This window comes from Lathamus discolor, chromosome 3, assembly GCF_037157495.1.
Source record: "Lathamus discolor isolate bLatDis1 chromosome 3, bLatDis1.hap1, whole genome shotgun sequence".
Lineage (NCBI taxonomy): Eukaryota > Metazoa > Chordata > Aves > Psittaciformes > Psittacidae > Lathamus > Lathamus discolor.
Genome location: NC_088886.1, coordinates 136,344,382 through 136,362,962, shown reverse-complemented (window position 1 = coordinate 136,362,962; position 18,581 = coordinate 136,344,382). Strand labels below are relative to the sequence as shown.

At 52.3% G+C, this 18,581-nt stretch overlaps 1 protein-coding gene and 1 long non-coding RNA gene across 3 annotated transcripts in view; both read right to left on the bottom strand.

Annotated features, from left to right (window-relative positions):
- The window catches only part of HPSE2 (heparanase 2 (inactive)), a 111,719-nt gene extending 93,473 nt beyond the window's left edge, over positions 1–18,246 (bottom strand). Inside the window, exons 1-5 of one of the 2 annotated variants that reach the window (XM_065672025.1) lie at positions 18,022–18,246; positions 17,694–17,828; positions 15,710–15,879; positions 14,466–14,623; positions 3,532–3,693 (exon numbers count right to left, since the gene is read on the bottom strand). In XM_065672025.1, coding sequence (XP_065528097.1) covers positions 3,532–3,693; positions 14,466–14,623; positions 15,710–15,879; positions 17,694–17,828; positions 18,022–18,081 — 685 coding nt within the window. In that variant the 5' untranslated portion in view covers positions 18,082–18,246. Of the gene's footprint in view, positions 1–3,531; positions 3,694–14,465; positions 14,624–15,709; positions 17,062–17,168; positions 17,260–17,693; positions 17,829–18,021 lie in introns of those variants that run through there. The other variant, XM_065672027.1, reaches the window with a different exon arrangement.
- Positions 12,767–13,680, bottom strand: LOC136010592 (uncharacterized). The gene is made up of 2 exons (XR_010610938.1): positions 13,356–13,680; positions 12,767–13,258 (listed from the first exon to the last, which is right to left on the bottom strand). It is a non-coding gene; the product is annotated as an uncharacterized LOC136010592 (long non-coding RNA).
- Positions 18,247–18,581: the final 335 nt, after the last annotated feature.

Below are 18,581 nucleotides of genomic sequence, written 5' to 3'. Positions count from 1 at the left end.
AGAGTTTTTCACATATGTCTATTGACCTGACCAATTCCCTCTTCCATTTGCCTTAACCGGCTTTAGTTAATTACAGTGCAGAAACCTGCGGATATCCTGTCTCTTGAAGTACATTAACACAGCCCAAACTGCCACCACAGATGGAGGGATCCAGATTCAACCTATCAAAGCTCTGCCTGCTGCTGCCCCACTCCCCACAAGCCCACTCCCTAAAACATTGTGTCTCCACTGCCCCGGGCAGTTCTTCACACCTCACCTGCTGCCAGCCCAGCACTGCGCATTCACCCCTCAGTTCCAGGGCTCCAAAATCACCTTCCTGTCACCTGGACGTTTCTCCTGAGGGCTACAAAGGAGGGCGCCTGCTGTGATGATTGCCTCTTTTACTCCAGCATACATAAGCCACAAAAGAGTCACTGCTTGCTTTACCAAACTTGACTGGGAAGGAGCAAAGAAGTGTTTCTAGAGAAAGATTCCTCCTCCTCCTTCCCTATCCCACTATAGGCTGAGCTGAGAGAGCCAGTTCCCAGTGGAGAGCAGGAAATGCTATGTACTCTATGTAGCTCTACTACAGAGAGCATCAGAGATGATGATCTGTGAAATGAGATACCTATCTCCAAGCACCAAGGGAGAAACAGCAAAGATTAATAAGCTTCAAAATGTTATATAGCATTTGAATAGTACTGTCACAGATCAAAGACTATCACTCATCTCAGTGAGACAGGCTTGGTAAGCCTAGAAAGATCACGTACAGAAAGCAAATGTAAGATGCAAGAGAAGCCTGCAGACAGGAGCTGAGGAAAGCTCATACTTGCCTGGAGAAACCAAAGTGGCCTAAGCCAGAGTCTAACATGTGTTCTGGGAGAAACGAGAGCCAGAAAGACTGCCTGGTTTCACTCAGTCTCAGCTGTGTCTTAGCACAAAAAAACACATTTCATTTTAAGACACCCTCTTACCTTGGAGGTACCTGCTGCTGGGAACAGCTTAAATCCCTGTGCAAAACCACAACCCTGCCTGATCGCTGAGATAAGGAGCACACTGGGAGACACGTGCAACTGGTGAATAGATTTGAAAAGCCCCTAATTTACACTGATGCCATAGGGACTGCAGAATCACACACTCTGCACTCTTAAGAGCCGTGATTCTCAAAGCCATGAGGATCCTGCATAGAAGTTTGATGGCAGTATAACTTGCCCACATTTGCAAGCAGTGTGGGAGGCCTGATCTTTCAAGGAGGCTCTTTCAAGTTGTTCATATAACTGTAACATCTGGGAGGGGGAGGAAGAGAAGGGTCTTTTAAACCAAATCACTACAGTGGTAGTGCTTGTAGCATAGGAATAAAGATTTTTCACAGTGGTATCCCTACTCCCAAGTACCTCTAGAGCAGCTATTCCGTCATAAAGCACCTTTATTCTTACATGACTTTGGCCAAGGAATTGCATTTGCATTTCTTTGGTACAATTAAAGCGCTGCAGGAACCAGCAGAAGGAGGTGCTCCTCTTACACAGAGGTGTGGGGTTGAATAACCATTGCTCCAGTCTAGGTTGGACACAGAGTGCTGCGGGTCATCCACAGTACATGCACTGCATGAGGCCAAGTGATTCCTGGATACAGACCTCCAGGAGGAAACTCTGTTCTCAGGGATCCCCCAGATTATCTATCCCTACAAACTGAGTCCTTCACCGTCCCTCCCTAAACTGGGTCTGGATCCTTGCTCCTGCACCTCACCTTGCAACCTGGGGACTCCCTGCAGCACTGTACAGCAGGACTGTGCGGAACAAAAAGAAGTCCTCAAGCAAACTCTGCCTGATTGAATTTTGAAGGTAAGGAATGCCCTTCTGCAACAGATGTACAACCCCCTCTGCCCACCCCAAACACCAGATCCATCACAGAGAAGGGAAATATTTACACAAGTTAGTAGAGTTCCAGTTAAATATTATGCTTAGCTGTCTAGAGTCCATGTTCTCAGACTATGTCTATGAAATAAAAGATTAAACTTCATAACAATTATGAAGTTGCTCTGCACACATTCAAAGAGAGTTAAAGGACATTAAAATAGTTCTTTGGGTAATATTCCAGTGAAATTTCTCTCTCCCCACTGGAGAGTTAGAGCTAAAACCTTCTGAACTATCCTGTAAACACACTTGGAAAGGCTAAGAGCTGAGCTGATAACCAGGTAGCACCTCTGCTCTGCAGGTTCTGTAAAAAATGTGAGCAATGCCAGAGAGCTTTTGAAGCCGTGAGGGAAGGAGGATAGGGGAGAGCAGCTTCTCTTCTCGAGGGAAGTTTGTTTAGTGGAAAGTAAGCAAGTTGTCAGGGGAAAAGCTGACAATGTTGATTCCAGCAGTTGTACTGGGAATAAACAGCCAAGTGGATTACGTTACAGAGAATGAGAAACGGCTCCGAGGATCCCATTTAAATGCTGTGCCTTCTGGAATGAAGTGATTCAGCCACACTCACGGCCCAGATGCCCACCATTTCCCTGGGCTGAGCCCATTGCCAGCCCTGGTACTGCCATCCCACCGCTGCAGGGTCCCCGAGAGGTCCAGCACAGATGGTGTGTCCCCAGGAGAGCCAGAGCTCACTGCTGCGCTGGTGAGGATGCAGACCCATGCTGGCTTCAGGGCATTGAATTAGGGATGGCGGGGGGGGGGGGGGTGAAGGGCAGGATGCACAGTACTCACTCACCTCTCCCAGCCCAGTGGCAGGGGAGGGCTTGCCATCTCTTCCCCAGCCAAAGAATGGGGCCTTTCCCTCACACAAAAGTCAGATGCCTCCCTGCCCTTCACAGGAAAGGGACCCGGCAAGAGGAGAAGGGGATCTTGTTTGATTTATTAGTCTCTTCCTCCTTCCCATCGTCTGCGGCTCATCCAGCTGTAGTGATAAGGCGAACAGCTATGAAAGGACACTGCTGGCTGCTGGGATCCCATCCTTCTGCCCACTTACTGCCTGAAGACATCAGTCCTTTACAATCACCATTAAATGTGTATCCAAAATGTGGCAGCCTCCTCCATCCTTTGAGATTCTCTTCCCTGGATAATACAAACAGTTGCCAGGAAAAGAGTATCCTCTCATCTCTGTCTGGGCCATTATCCCTTTATATTTGCTCTTTAATATTTACTGGGTTCACACAAAGTGCATGCTCTGGAAAGGAAAAAAAAAATCAGCTGCAGCTTAAAGGACTCCAAATTTAGTAATTGCTGCAGCCCCATCGACGTGAACAGTTAGCAGGGAGATTTCTCCAGCACTTCACGTGCCGTGGTATTCTGCTTAGGTCAGACCATAGAAAACATTCTGTACAGGGGCACCAAATCCGGAGCGTCTCTGTGAGTGCCAGCCACAGAGGCCTTATGAGTGCACCACAAGACCCTGCAGGTCCTTTCCCTCCCAGCACCCACTAATCTTTATAGGAAACAGAGGCAGCCAGAGAGATGCTGATGCATACAGAGGTGAAGCACCCGAGGGTTTTAACACATCTAGGAGTTAGAAGAACTAGCGCAGCTCCTGGCTCCAGAGCTGGTCTTGCAGCCTTACCTGTTAATGTGAGGTTGCTGTATGTGTTTGAAAACTGCTCCTTTAACAAAACCAAGTGCATCTGAGCTGCCTTTTCCCTCTGTAGCTCCAACATTATGTCAGGATGCTGAGCGATCTTACAGCCTTTCTGCTTATCCAGGGCAATGTCACTGCGAACAATGTCTACAGCAAAAAAGAAAGAAAAAAGGGAGATGGCCAAACCTCAGCTTTCATTTTCACCAGACGCTTGGATCAGCACCAGCCAACATGACAGCCACACAACCATCACCCAGCGCAAGCAACGCAAAAGAGGGGTCCAAAACCTCTGGATCCACCTGTCCAATGAACCTCTTCTGCTCAAGTCTCCTTTTCTCCCACAGAAAACTCAAGTCATTGACTTCAATATGTTCACACGACCTAACTGCCCGTTCCATCCTTCACCTGCCTAGCAGTTATCCCTTACAATGGTGACTCCTCCCTTGCAGAAGGGTGCAGAAGTGTCCCAACATTTATATTACAACCCTGTTACTGGTGAGTTTGACAGTAAATAATGAGAAAAGACCAAATCCCATTCTGGTGACCCCTGGCTTCCATTTACCCTTGCCTGTCAAAGAGGTGATGAAGAAGCCTTGTTCTCGCCTTGTTTATCCTCACTGCAGATACCACAGCTAGAGTATGTCAGCAGGACTTTTGACTCTGAACAGGTGTCTGTATCCTTCTCACTCCTAACATTCAATTCACAAGGCAGGAGGATTATTTAACAATTGTTTTCTCCTCATAGATGCATTTCGTAAGTCACATTGTGAAATAAGAATATGAGATCCCCTCTAGATTCCTGGATTCCTAGTAGATTCCTAGAACTACTCATCTGTGGAGAAATGGAAAGATGGGAGTAGCAGGGCAGGCAAGAATCCGTAAGATGTGCTCAGTCTAAAGAGAAGAGGAGTGGTGCAAACTAGTCCTTGCAAGGTCCCTTTCTGAGCTTAATAAGGCTCTGTAACATGCTCAGCTCCACAAGCACCATATGCTGTCTCTAACTCCTAGAAAACTTTGGGCAGCCAGCACTGATAAGGAAGGGTGGAAGTTGGAGTTCTTCCACCACACCGCATGAGGTCACCCTCTGCATCATGAGGTTGCACTTTGCTTGGTTTATTTCCCATCTAGCGAGAGGTTTCAGAAGGAGCTTGTTGTCAGAAGAGTCACATCTTGCTCCACATACACCCTCCAGCTCCACTATTATCACCTGCATCAAGGAACAACACAGTTATTTCCAATAGTCATGCTCCTTTCTTTCAAGGTGTCAAACCTCAGGTTAAGTTTAGCTGTGCTATGTCTTGGGCTGGCAAAGAACACCCTTCAAACATGGGATGGAGGGCTGGAAGCCACATTGTCTTCCTGTCTCTGAGCCTCATCCTAGAGTCACTACTCTTGTCTTGCCAAAGCTGTGCTCTGTCTCTTCACTGCATGATTTGGAATTAACACAGCTTCTCTAAAGCCTGCCTAAAAAGGACTACTCGGAACAGCATTATCATTAAAGCACCTGTGTTCTGTAGTTTGGGACACAAGTTCTGTCTGCCAGCCACAGCTAGTACACTCAGGAGCGGAAACAGGGCAGCATCCCACTAGTGTGAAAATACGGCTCAGTATTTCCACGTCTACCACAGGGGCTTCAATGTGGAGAGATGAGATGGAGCAAGAGGAAGGGATAATGTTCCTTTGCAGATAATGAGCACACACACACAGAGCCATGTGATTTTGGTGTACAATGTCTTACGCAGACCCTAAGATTTGGGCTTACCCAAACTTTGCCCAACTAATGAATGATACAATATTTAACTCCTGTTATATGAAATATTTGGACAACTGAAGACTGAGAAACATAACATTATCACTCTCCCGCACCACAAAGGCTATTGCTACAGCTACTGGTATCACCTGGGGCTCATGAATGGTCATTCACCTTTGTGGTGATGGATTTCCTTTTCTACAAAACTGAATGCAACAGTTGTACACCCTCCCACCCCCAATGCTAAATGGAGCAAAACACATCAAGGAGGCCGTGGAGGAGAAGAGCTGGGAGGCAGAAAGGTTTGAAACTAGATGGTCAATACACTATTTCCAATTATCTTCAGACTGCTAGAAAGGAGTCCAGGCTGGGTCAAAACAAGTTTGTTTCCTGAAAGGGATGGAAGGCTCTCAAAACTCAGACCAGGGCCAAGGTGAAGAAGCCATTGGCCTAGAACTAGGGTCTCTGCCCTCCTTGTCAGGGACCAGGACAGCACCTTGGAGAGTGCAAGGGGATGTGGCAGCAGGTCCTGTGTGGCATCCCTACCTTCATCTTCAGGGACCACAGGTCACAACAAACACATGGGTGTGCCTGTGTGCCCTGTCAGCAGTGTCTGGGGACAAACGGCAGGCCGGGGAGCCACATCCAGGAGTGAGGACCAGAAGCAGTATTTGGAGTCCTGGCCTTAGGTGGTGGAGTCGCTGTGATAGGGATTAGCACAAGGAAGTCAAGTCACATTAATAAAAACCCCTGGGAAAGTCTGGGATAAGGCACAGAAAGTGGGGGCACTCTCTGGCAGTCAGCTTCAGGGGGTCCTCAGAAAGCTGCCACTGCAGACATTCAGGAAGCAGAAGCAACACATGCAAGGTCCTGACTTCTCAAATTGATGAAGGACACAAGAAACTTGCCCAAAATCTAAAAATTAAGGTGGACTCCACATTCGTTATAGCATAACAGTGGGAAGATGTCTGGGATATGGAGCTCCCCAAAGAACTCAGTGCCTGGTCATCCAGATCCTACCCAGCTGTACTCGGTGCAGGGGAGGAGACAAGAGCACCTCTGCACCACTCTTCTGAGCCAGCAGCACTGAGGGAATAGGGGTGGCAAGCCACAGCTTCTGGAGGCTCGGGGGAAATCTCAGCAGAAGTAACTCGGGGGAAAGAGCCAGCAAGGAGCCTGCAGCCCTCGAATCTTGGAAGGATGAGACAGAAAAAGAGGCAGACACAAGGAGTTCAAGGAGGAGGGTACCCAGGAGGCGCTGGACAGGAGGAGCTTCAAACGTAAACAGAGGAGACTTAGGTTAGGTATCAGAAAGAAGTTCTTTACTGGGAGAGTGGTGAGGCATTGGAACAGGTTGCCCAGGGAAGCTTTGAATGCTCCATCTCTGACAGTGTTAGAGGCCAGGCTGGATGGGATATTGAGCAACCTGGTCTGGTGGAAGGTGTCCCTGCCCATGGCAGGGGGCTTGGAACTATATGGTCTTAAGGTCCTTTCCAACCCAAACCACTCTATGACAGAGCAGCCTCTCGAGAGGGAACTTCAGGAGAAGGACACCCGCAGCCTTCCGAACATTGGTGGAAAATAAATAAATAAATGCATACCTACATACATAAATGAAATAGAAGTTAAACTACCCAGCAAAACACGGAACCAAGCACCAAGCAGCTGCTGCCAGAAGTGCGAGAGAAGAACTCCAGATGCAGGAGCCCCAGAGGATGCCACACGGCTTCCCAAGACGGCGGACTGCGAGCTCTGCCCCGAGAGGGCGCGGGCCGTGCCGGGTCAGTACCCTGGCCAGCTCAGCCTCCCGGCGCGGCGGCACGGCCGCGGACCCCCGGTGGCGCGGCGCTCCGGGGCGGCCCGGCGGCGGCACGGGTCCCGGGTCCGGCAGCCGCCGTGCGGTATGGCGGGAGCACACCCGTGTGGCGGTCAGGTGAGCTGCGGCTGGCGGCCGCACCGGCGCACCGACGGGAAACCCCGCCTTGGGGCCGGCCCGGGCTCCCCCCCGCCGCCGTCCCCCACCCGCCGAGGTGCCGGGCTCCTGCAGGAGCCCTGGACGGAGGATGCTGCTTGGCAAAGGCCCCCGCCTTGGGATCTACACATCTCCACGGCTTACACACACATCGCCCACAGAAGTCGCCGAATCTACCGGCTGAAATTACCAAGAACAGGTTAGAAAACACCCCTCAGGAGTGAGACAAGCACAGCAGCCCCATCCCAGGGCAAGATGCCCATCTCGGGACTAGCTGAGCTCTAGCAGCACTTTCCTGTGAGTGGCCAGCACCAGGGGGTTTCACTACCCATTTCCCACCGTTCCAGCGCTAGGCCAGAGCTCCCCAAGCTGTGAAACCTCCAGGACAGCGCACAGAACACCAAAACAGTTCCCAGCTGCCTGCTGGGGAGGGCTTCTCTTGCCCATGTATTGAGCTTCTGCACATGGGAAGTTACACAGCACCATCAATTGCCTGGCTCATGCCACCATCTGCCCATGGGCAATTCCCTTCCAGCAGTCACTGGAGTCACGGAGCAGACACAGACTATTCCAGCTGATCAGCTGGGAGATGGGAGGAGGGCACAGACCAAGCTTTGTGTGGAGAGGTCTATGGCCAAAGGGATGTGTGACTGAAGGCTGAAGTAGCATCTTTCTTTGTATGCATGAGCATGTCCACTGCCATGACACCAGAACAAGCCGAGTTTGCTCATCCTTCTAATGGGACTGTTTGCTTCAGCTTTCCAGCCCTAAGAAGTGAATTTAAAATCATAAATAAAATTATGTCATGCAAACAAAACTGTGATATTCTTTCTAAAAATAAATAAATAAATAAATAAATAAATAGGATATTAGCTGTGCTAGTGCAGAAGTTAAACAGATGTTTAAATGGGTGACCAGGCAAAACTCTAATGAATTGCAGGTTGCCAAACTTGTAAAATATCTACTTTTTAAACTAACGCATTTTAAAATGCTTAAAAACCAGATTTTTTTTTTCTGAAATTACTATAAAATGCTCAGTGACTGTGGAACTGGGAACACAACTTCTATCTAGAAAGCCTGAAGATTTCTCAAGCAGACATCCTCAGCATGTCTGTCTCCAATAGGCAAATTTCTAACACATTAGTTTCAGTCCTTTCTTTTAGCTGGGAAAAACTCCCTGACAATGAGTTTCACAATTTATTTCCCCCTATATAAAACCATAAATCATGTGTTTCATATGCAATAATTCCCTATTTCTTGTGCCATGAAAGCAAGAAAATATTTTTTGCACAGCGTCTTATGAATGAGAAGTGATTCGTGCAAAGAAGAAGATGGAGCACAGAGAGAGCTTTGAACTAGCAAAAATATGTAATGGTTTTTAGAGAATTTTGGATTGTTATAAATAATCAAACATATAACAATAGAAATCTTTTGCTTCACCCATATACCAGCAAATAGCTAACAAATCAGGATCTAGTTGTTTGATTGCACCGTTTCCTGCAGTTATTAAAGCAATTTTCAGGCATGATTATAGCAAAATAGCTTGAAATCTAAAAACAAAAAGTGGAGATAAAGAGGCCGTCTTTGTAAGTCTCTCCTGCATAGGCAGCAACTCCCTTACCTTCTGTAAGGTGATTTCTACAGCATTATTATTACTATTACTATTATTATTATCTATTCTGAGGAAACAGCTAAGGGCTGTATCTCCTTACACAGAAATCCCCGCCAGGCAGAGCAGGTTGCAGCTCCTTCCACGTAGTCGTGGCTCCTGGGAAATAGAGAGCAGGAGGCTGCCTCAGAGCTTATGCCAAAGTGTGAAACAGCCCCAGATCTGGAAAATCCCAGAAAACTGAAGTACATCAGAGGATCTGCTCATCTTGGGGACCCACAGCCTGCAATGCCTGAAATGCTGCAGCCTTCCCAAAGGAGCTGCTTTTTGAACACTCAGAAGGTGTCAAAAAACACTGTTTACTCTGCAAGCTCTGAAAGGAAGATGCCTAACCTGTTGAGGGCAGACAAAAAAGGTACTCTGGGTGACCAGAAACAAAAGGAGAATCCTTGCGTAAATGAAAACTTGTTTGTTCATTTTTACGAGAGCAATAGGATGGCTCTTCATTCAGAAACATCTGCTGCAACACTTTATGAGCTGGTAGAGGCAGAGGGGCAGCCCCAGCCACATGGCAACAATGCTCCTTTGCTCTGGCATCCTCATACTCCATAATGACCCTCATGATCCTCATCACTAAATTCACAGTAAAACAGTTGCCTTCCTTTTTCCTGAATTATTTTTCTGCGGGCTTAGCAGAGGATCAGAAGAAACATGCCAGAGCCAACACAAGGGAAGCAGCAGAAGGGCACAGCACAGAACAGAAAGAGGGCATAGGGTCCAACCCTTTTGGTGGCAGAAATCCAAGCCACCTAAGACCCTCACAGATTCTAAAACCACAGCATCCTAGAAGCTGCCAGCTAATAGAGATTGAGCAATGGTGAAATAACATTCTCACTCCTGCACAAAACTTGAGGTTCAGCTGCAGTGCCAGGTACCTGAAGGCGTCTGAAGGAACAGATCCCAGGCTGAAAGGATGCCCAGAAAAACCTATGCCAGGATTACACAGCATGATGTGAAGTTTCCCACACTACGCAGCAAAATCTCCTGACTAATATGGAAGGCTTAAGAAACATGTCTTTTTCCATTTTTTTTCCTGTGGTAATTGGCCAGTTTTCCAGATGCCCACTCTCCTCTCCAAAAAAGGAGACAAAACAGAAGGAACTTACCAGCAATTAAGAGAGTATTTTTGAAATGTGTTGTCCATATGCACTTCAGCTCAGAAACTTTTCTGACGCACTACCTACAGCATGCATATGTGCTGCCCTTCCCCTCTCCCTCCCATGACCCACACAGGGCCATACTGGCTGTGTGTGGTATGTCCTTGGGTCTCTCCTCAGCCACACAAACACGGCAGGCTACGCAAAGGGACAAAGTGGAGAAGCTGTGTGCTTGAGCCAGCACAAGTTTTTGAAGAACTCCTGCTAAGACCAACTTCTGGTTTTCCCTTGAGCATTCCTTCACAGCACACATGAACAGGGGGAAACTCTGAGCAAGGTTTATGCCACCAAACTTGTGCTGTAGCACCAGCAGAGAGCTTCCAGACTGGGGTCTGGGTTCTGAGACAGCACCTGCAGCATCCCTTGCTGACCCAACACCAGCTTTCCACACCGCACACAACACTCCCAACTCCAAGCTCCAGAGCAGCACACAAATAGGGTTTTTACAAACCCAACTGCAGAAGAGGTTTTGTACCAGCAATTACAGCCTGAGCAAACAGGTAGCCCTGTGCATTTGCACCCAAAGGGAGTTGCTCAAGCCTGTTTTCTTGGAGACCAATGTTTCTTATTGTCCCATTCCTTAGGCCCAATTGGTCCTTGGCATGTGTGGGGCAGTTGAAAGGACAGGTAAAAAGGGTTGCTTAGTAGACAACCCAACAGCAAAAAGAGAAGCGGGTCTACTACATAGACCAAGCATGAGACCGCACATCTTGGTACCTGCTCAGCGGTCAGACATGTGCCTATGTCAGGAGAGAAGCACATCTACAGATGACAAAGCACAACTCTCAGCACAGCTGGTGAATTAAAAAAACTCAGCAGGGCACATAAACACCATTTAAGGGAGAGAAAAGTCTCTCAGGCTAAAAATGTTACACCTCTTGATCATCAAATGTCAAAAAGTCTCTGGCACAGCCCCACCTCCTGGTACCACAGAGCCTGACGTATGTTAAACTCGTTTGGCGTTTCTAACAGACCTCAGATATGGCCAATGCCATATCCAAACAGGGTGGACTCCAGGACTGACCACGTAAATAGGGATAGCAGAGGATAGCGGCCACCTGGAGTACACTGTTAATATAACAGATCAGTCACATTTAATACTTATGCTTGTAATATTTAGCAAAGTTCCGGGGATATATATAGCCACGCTCCCATCAACAGGGACTGCCCTATGGCTCACCTAAACCGTTCATTGCAGACAATCAACGCTAAAAGTTGCTCTGTCAAGTACAGATGAATCTGCCAGCGGGTGATGAAGTTACTGTGCCAGCTCTATATGCAGTGCTGAAACAAGTTGCCACATGCACCCTCATCATGGGCATCACAGGCAGCCACTACAGATCACTCACCACTTTGTTACCTTTACTGCCCAAACATGACTGGTCTGGACTGGGGTGAGGCTGTTGAGAGTTACAAAGGGAAGACGCTGCACACACCTGGTATTACACAATACTTCCAGGTCTGTGCTTCCAGGAAGAAATTGTACAAGAAAATAATGACCCTGAAGCCTCAAGGAAACACCTTATTTCAGAAAAATTAAGTACATTTTACATACAAGTCAAAAGCAACTACTATAACCCTCAGAGAGCACCCTTGTTCTCTGTGGAGGAAGGGAAAGAAAAAGATGGGTTGGTGAACCCAAAAGCAGGTCTAGATAAAGGCAATTTTCAGAAGGTGGAGGTAAGCATGGCTGTAACAGTTTGAAAGGGAAATAACCATCATTCCAAATGTAAGGGAAAGAATAGCGTGAATGAGGAGGAAGATGGGGCACTATGGAGGTAGAAAAGACAATTAAAGGTAGCAGTGAGGAAGAAATACCTGGTCTGGAGGGAAATGGGGTGACAGAGTGGGAGGTACAGCACAAAGATCCCTGCATAGAGATTGATTCAAACTCCAGCAAGCATGGTCACAGGGCAGAGGATCCATGAAGGATGCTGCAAAGCAGCCCTGTTGAATGCCTGAGATGGCTCCACTGGGGTGGCCTGTGCAGAGAAGTGCAGCTGCCTGTGACATGAATACCACTCACAGTATTACTCACTAGTAACTGCCATCCTCTGAGCAGTCTTGTACATGCGCCCTTCACCTCTTGGTCCTTCATCTTGCTGAGTTGCTGCAGCCAAGAAGAACATAAGGTGTGCCCTTCCCTCCCCATCTATGCACAGGCCACATTGGAACACAAGGCACAGGAGCACCCTTTGGGCTGCAAAGAGCATCCAGACAATGGGGTCCCAGGCCTGAGGTCTGAGTGCACCCACAGGGTAAACAGGCAAAAAGACAATCACTTGAAGCAGAAAACAACTGAGCTATCACTTCTCACATCACTAAAAATCACTAAGGTGATGTACAAAACTTAGACATGCACTGATTTCTCTTCTGTCTGCTCAGGCTGTAAGTTCTTTGCAGCAAGGGCATCTACTTGCACGTTCGTGCATGCCCTGATCCCCAGCAGGTCTTGGGCAAGCCACAGATAAAGGAACAAAAATCAGACCAGTACTCCAAAAGGAGAAGATGGCTGCTCAAGTGCAATGCAGGGGGACAGAGAGCTGCAGTGGCATCGGGATTTCATTTTGGAGAGCTGGATCCCTCTAGAGAAGTGCTCAGCACAGCCTCGGCACAAAAAGATGCCAGCTACTAGCAACTCTAGCCCTGGAGTTTGCACACAGCTCTGAAGAGCAAATACAAAAGCTTTATTTCCAGGCAGGAAATCCCTTTTACCACACCTTTCTGATTTACACCGATGCTTGATACACACCACATGTGTCCCCTCCTTCCCTCACCCACATTTGCAATGGTTCTGTTCCATATTTAAGTGATGAAAAGTTAAGACCTGTGGTTACAGCTTCTATGAGAAGCTTCATTTTGAAGGGCTGCTACATTTCAACTTTATTGCTATGAGGAAAACTGGAAAAAACACGGAAAGCTTTCAGTCTTTCCCTAACATGAAAGCTGTTGTGAAGACATTTAATAAGTTTAAGTTGTCTCCTGCAAGCTGTTGAAATATTGGAAGTGGGAAAATTTATTCCTACAAATGTTTTGCATGAGTCCCATCCACGATTTTATGCACTACACTTAATTTTTTCTGTTCGAGGTGGCTGCGGCAGGTTTGGTCAGCATTTTCTCCTGAAGTGCATCTCAGCAGGCAAAGTTTACAGCAAGCCTGCTGCCTGAGATTTGTTACGAGGAGAAATAAAACAAGGAATAACATCGGGATTGCTGCGGCCAAGAGACCAAGCAAAAGACAGAACACACAAGCTTACCCACCTGCCTGCGGGTGGGAATAGAGGGACATTCATCTCGGTGAGATCAGAAGTTACGTGGGGGAACAGCGGGAGCCAGAGCCATCAGAAAACTGGCAAATGCATCTGCTTTTTCCATTTAGCACTGTGCTGCTGACTAGATCTCTGCGAAACTTCCTCTGTTCCACAGACCTGCCCACTGGGATCTGTCTGGCATTAATTGGCCTTCAAAATTACTTATGGAAATATCTTCAGCTGATTTTTGTAAGTCATTGAGCAAGGGAAAAAACCCAAAGGTTTGCGTTGGTTTTGAGGATTTTTTTCTTTTTTTTTTTTTTGGGGGGGGGGGGAGGGGGTTGTTTTTTGGTTTTGTTTTCTTTAAAAAAGAAGCAAGAGAAAAATCAATAAATTCTTGCATGCGGACATGGTATTCTGCTTCTTAAAATAAACGCCTTAGGACGGAGACTTGGCCCTGACTTTCCTACGAAGTTTCTTTGTGTGAATTAAGGGCCTCAAAAAGTGGAGCTGGAGGAGGAGGGTAGAGGTGCGGAAAGCCGTGGGTCAGGCAGTGACTTTCGGAAAGACCTACGGTGGCAGCGGGGTCCCGAGGGGGAGCGGTCAGGCTATGTGAGAAGCCTCGGGACTGCGGCGGGCGGAGAAACGCGAAACGACGCCGAGGTCCTTGAGGAAAAGCAGGGCTCCCCGCAGGAAGGCTGAGCGGTGCGTGCACAGGCATCCCGGCACTGCAGTGCCCGGTCCCCGGCAGGAGTGGCAAAGCCACTCTGCGGCCGGCAATGCCCGCTCAAGGCTCGAGAGCTAAGGAAGCGGCAGAGCGGTGGGGGAATACGAAAAGCCCCTTTCCTCGGTGCCGGCCTTTTGTTCCCTGGGCCGGCATCCACCGGATGCACCGGTAACGAGAGATCTGGCTCCGCCGAGCTCTCCTGCTCGCCCCGCTCGGGAAGAAGAGAGTACGCGGGAGGTTCCACTGCCCGGTGCCCTGCGGCGGCGCTGCCCGGTAGCTGCGCGGCTCCGCCTGGGCACAGGGAGAGCGGGGCAGGCGGAGCGGGACCGCCCGGCGCCCGCAAACCCCCGCTGCCGCTCCCGCCCCCATCACCGTCCCGAGCCCGGAGCTCACCGTCCTCATAGTTCTTGAGGTAGTAGTCGGGGCCGGGTCCGCCGCGGCTTTTGGCCGGGTTCTTCACGTTGTGGAACTGCAGAAAGTCCGTCCTCTTGCCCGCGAAGCGCAGGAAGGCGGGGGCCAGGCCCCGTGCCAGGGTCACCAGCCTCCGGGAGCTGGGGAGAGGAGAGACCGGGCTGAGGGCGCAGCTGGACAGGCCGAGCCTCCCTGCCTCGGTCCCGGCGACGGCCGGCGGCCACGGGGCTTAGGGGACCATCCGTTACCCTGCAGGGCCCTGCTGCCCGGTGCGCTGCGGGTACCACGGCGGTCGAGTCCAGCTGTGGGGCTTTGCGCCGGCCGAGCGGGGCGGCCCGGGAGCGGGGAGCCGCCCCAACCGCCGGTGGTGGCCCGAGGCCGGCGGGACCCTGCTAATAACCCCCTCCCCGCCCGCCCGCGGCGTCCCCCGGACAAGTGCAGCAGCGTCCCGGAGGCAGAAGCGCTCCGCGCCCCGCGCAGCCCTGCCGCACCACACGGGAACACGGGACCGTGCCGCGGGCCGAGCCGCCGCGGAGGGAAGGGGAGCGGAGTGAAGCGGAGAGGGGAGGAGAAGAAAGTGGAAGCTGGCCCGGCTCCGCTTCGCCCGCTCCTTCCCCGGAGGCGGCTGCAGCCGAAGAGACTCTCGGAACGGGCGTGCGGTGAAGACCCGCTCTCCCTTCCCGACTTACCCAGCAGGGAGAGGGCTTTCTGGCCGTCCCAGCGCCTCCAGGCCGCGGCCGCTCCGCACCGCCGGTGGAGCCCAGCGCAGCTGCAGCCCAACTCTGCCCCCCTCGCAGGGATGGAAGTCCGGGGAGCGGAGGGCTCTGAAGACCTGGCCGGCACCCCGCTTTCCGGCCGTCGGGACCCGGGAAAGGCTCGGCTCGGCTCGGCAGGCGGCCCCATTCCTGCTGCTGCTTTTTGATTTGTTTTTTAGGTTTTTTTTTTTCCCTGTGCTGCCTCGGCCCCGTGTTGTGCTTAATTATTTTATTGTTCAGAGGAGCGGCTGTTGGAGTGAGGGGAGCACGACATTTTTGCAGTCATAACTGATAAGTCTCCGAAATGCTTTCTCCATTGCAAACATGTGCATCTTAATGGAAACCATGGCCTCGCTCCCTCCGTCACAACGAGCGCCGCCAGCAGCGCGGAGCCCAGCAGGGCTGGGCGGCGGGGCCGCCGGGGCGCCCCGCGGGCGGCTTGGGAAGGGCGCCGAGGGGCTCCTGCCTTACCTTAAGAAATCGAGCCAGCCATCATGAATGATGGAGGGGTCCAGCTGCAGGGAGAGGAAATTCTCACTGATTATCCTGACAGGGCTCTTGGTGTTGACATCAAGGAGAATGAGAGTCCTTCCCTTCACACCTGGAGGTTTCTCCACTGGCAGCGCTCTCCTGTCCCCGGCCTGGGAGGACAGCGAGAAGGTGGCCATGAGAGCCAGCCCAGGTGCCATCAGGGCTAAGAGCCCGGGGGGGCAGGAGCTGGGACAGGGCATGCCGGAGAGCAGGAAACCCCTAATTAGCTCGCTGTCTGCAGGGGCTCGCTGGTGGCTAATTGTCCTTATCTAAAGTGTGGGGAGCTCTGCCTTTTTTTGCAATGTTTTGGTGCTGGTGGAGGGGAACTCACGCCCCTGACCAGCCTTTCTCGCAGCCGGTGCCAAGACTCCATGCAGCCAGCACCGCCCCTTTAAGAGATGCAGGCTCCAGACATTTTTAACTTTTTGAAGGTAAGGGGAGGCTCCTGGTTTAACCCCCTCGGCTCGGGGCCCGCCGCCCCGCCGCAGCCCCGAGCTTTCGCTTTGCCTCGGCTCCGCAGCCCGCGGCGGCCGCTTTCCGTGGCGGGAGTTCTCGGACCGCGCAAAACCGGGCCGGAGCAGGGACACCGAGGAGCTAGGGAGCGGGGCCGGCGCACGGCGGCAGCCCAGCACAGCCCCAGCTCGTCCGCGGCTGCAGGAACGCCCGAGGCGGTAAGGCAGCGCGGGCGGCCCCGGCTATGGGAAAGCGAGGTTAATCACCCCCCAAAAACGCGCTACCCACTGGCAGAGCTCAGCCCCGACCGAGCCGGGGCCCGCCGTGCCCGGTGGGGCCTCCGGGACTGAGCGCTGACGGTTCCGATGGGACCCGACGAGCGCAGCGGGGCTGGGGGTCGCCGGCAGCCTGAAGCCCGGTCCTGGCACACGCGGCTGGCCCCGCCCAAAGTCACCGGCTCGGCCAGGCCATGCACGAAGACCCGTCGGGGACCGAGACCCGTGAAATCTGGCCCCCTGCCGCTCTCTTCCTGCGGCTTCGGGGCCCAGCGATGCCCAGCCCGCTGCAGGGAAGGGAGAGGAGCGGCGGTAGCAGAGGCCGTTGTGGAAATGTCCTCACCGGTGGTGCAAAGGACACTACCTTTCGGTTCGATGGAACCGACGATGTAGCCCGCGTCACGGCCAGCTAGTGGCCGCTGCCTGCGGGCCGGCCCGGGCTCGCTGTGCTGCAGGGATACAACCTGCCACGGTTCTCGGCGCTGGGAGCAGGCTGGTGACACCAGGCCAGGCATCAGTGGCCGCTGCCGAGCATCCCGGGAGCGATGGCCTACCTCAATGGATCTACACGAGAACCAGGCATCTTACCCTGCCAGCAGCTGGTTTCCCGGCAAACCCCGTGTCCCTCACACCGGTAGCCGGTGAGCTCCGGGACATGTAACGTGCCATACCTGAGCCCTCCGCCGCTGCCCTTGCCCGTCCCGGCTTCACCTTCCCCCAGACCAGGCGGCACGCGGGGTTCAGGTGTCGCTGCTCGGCCCGGCGACGGAGGGCTGGAGGTGGCTGGGCTGATCCGGACCCAGCGAGGCCCTTCGGGAGCCCGCAGCCCCGGGGATGGGGCTCCAGCAGCACCATCTGCCGGTGAGGGGCCCGACGCAGCGGGGAGCAGGCACCCGCCTGCGGGCACCCCCGCGCCGGGGTCGCGAAGTGCCGGGGCTGCGGCGAGCGGTGGGGCTGAGGGACAGAGGCACAAGTAGCTTCCGGAGCCGGGCCGCTCTGAGCCGCACGGAAGAGCGGACCAGACGACAGGGCCCCGCCAGCCGCCCTCGGGGCGCCCGGCTGGGGTCGGGTAGGAGCGGCGAGCTCTGCAGGCAGGGCCAGGGGCCCTCCCGGCGCACCGGCAGCCGGTTGTCCCGGCAGGGCTCCCCGCCGCTGGGACCCCCATCCCGCTCCTCCCAGTGCCCGTGCGGAGCCACCTGCGCTCGTCGTCCTTCGCAGCCGAGGTCCGGGAGGCGGAGGCAGAGGACCCGGTGTGTCCCACGGCGGCAGGTCCCGGAGCTCGGTACGCTCGGCTGATCCCCGCACAAAGCGGAGGAGCTTGGGCCTGGATCCTAGGGAAGTCGGCGGTGAGCGCCGTCTCCCGTGGACATCTCCTTTCCCCTCGTTTCTGCCCCACGAAACGCTTCAAGCCCGTCTCTCCAGGGGAACCCCGCTGACAGACCCGGGCTACCCAAGCAGGGGTTGCGGGGGCCCGGAGTCACTGTGCAATTAATAGTAACGGGGCTGGGGGAGGATGAAACATACCTTTGGCTCTGCTAGGGGTGAGCAGGGAGAGCACAAACCAGGATTTGCCGTGAAACCCATGCCGGTAAGGAGGAGATGGGAGCTGGGCTCAAAACGCGCCTCGCTGCCAGGCGCAGCTCAGGCTGACAAAACGCAGTAAAGGGACGCCCGGAGCAGCGGGGCTTTGAGCGCTAGAAGAAATAAGAGGATCCGGAGGAAAGGGCTGTGCAATTTCAGCTGTGCAAAGCCCTGGCATCCCGGGACAGGAAGAAGGCAATTTAAGCCTGGAGACTTGTATTCGGCTGCAAATGTTTCAGCCGCAGTTTGCAATGGCGCTTAAAACTGACCCAGGACCCGAAGCCTCAGCTTCGGAAGCTGCTCAGTTTTTTGGGTCACCTCCAAACAAGGGACAGGAGTTTCTGAATCATCTTGTTATTTTATGATTATTTTTGACCGCATTATCAGATGTCAGCAAGGCTTCAGGGGCATTTGTTTCTCAAATCAGAGCTGCGGTTACAGGCCGAAATTTTGTGCCGCGTCTCCTGCTAAGGATGCCTCTATTTTAAAACGAAACTCTAGCG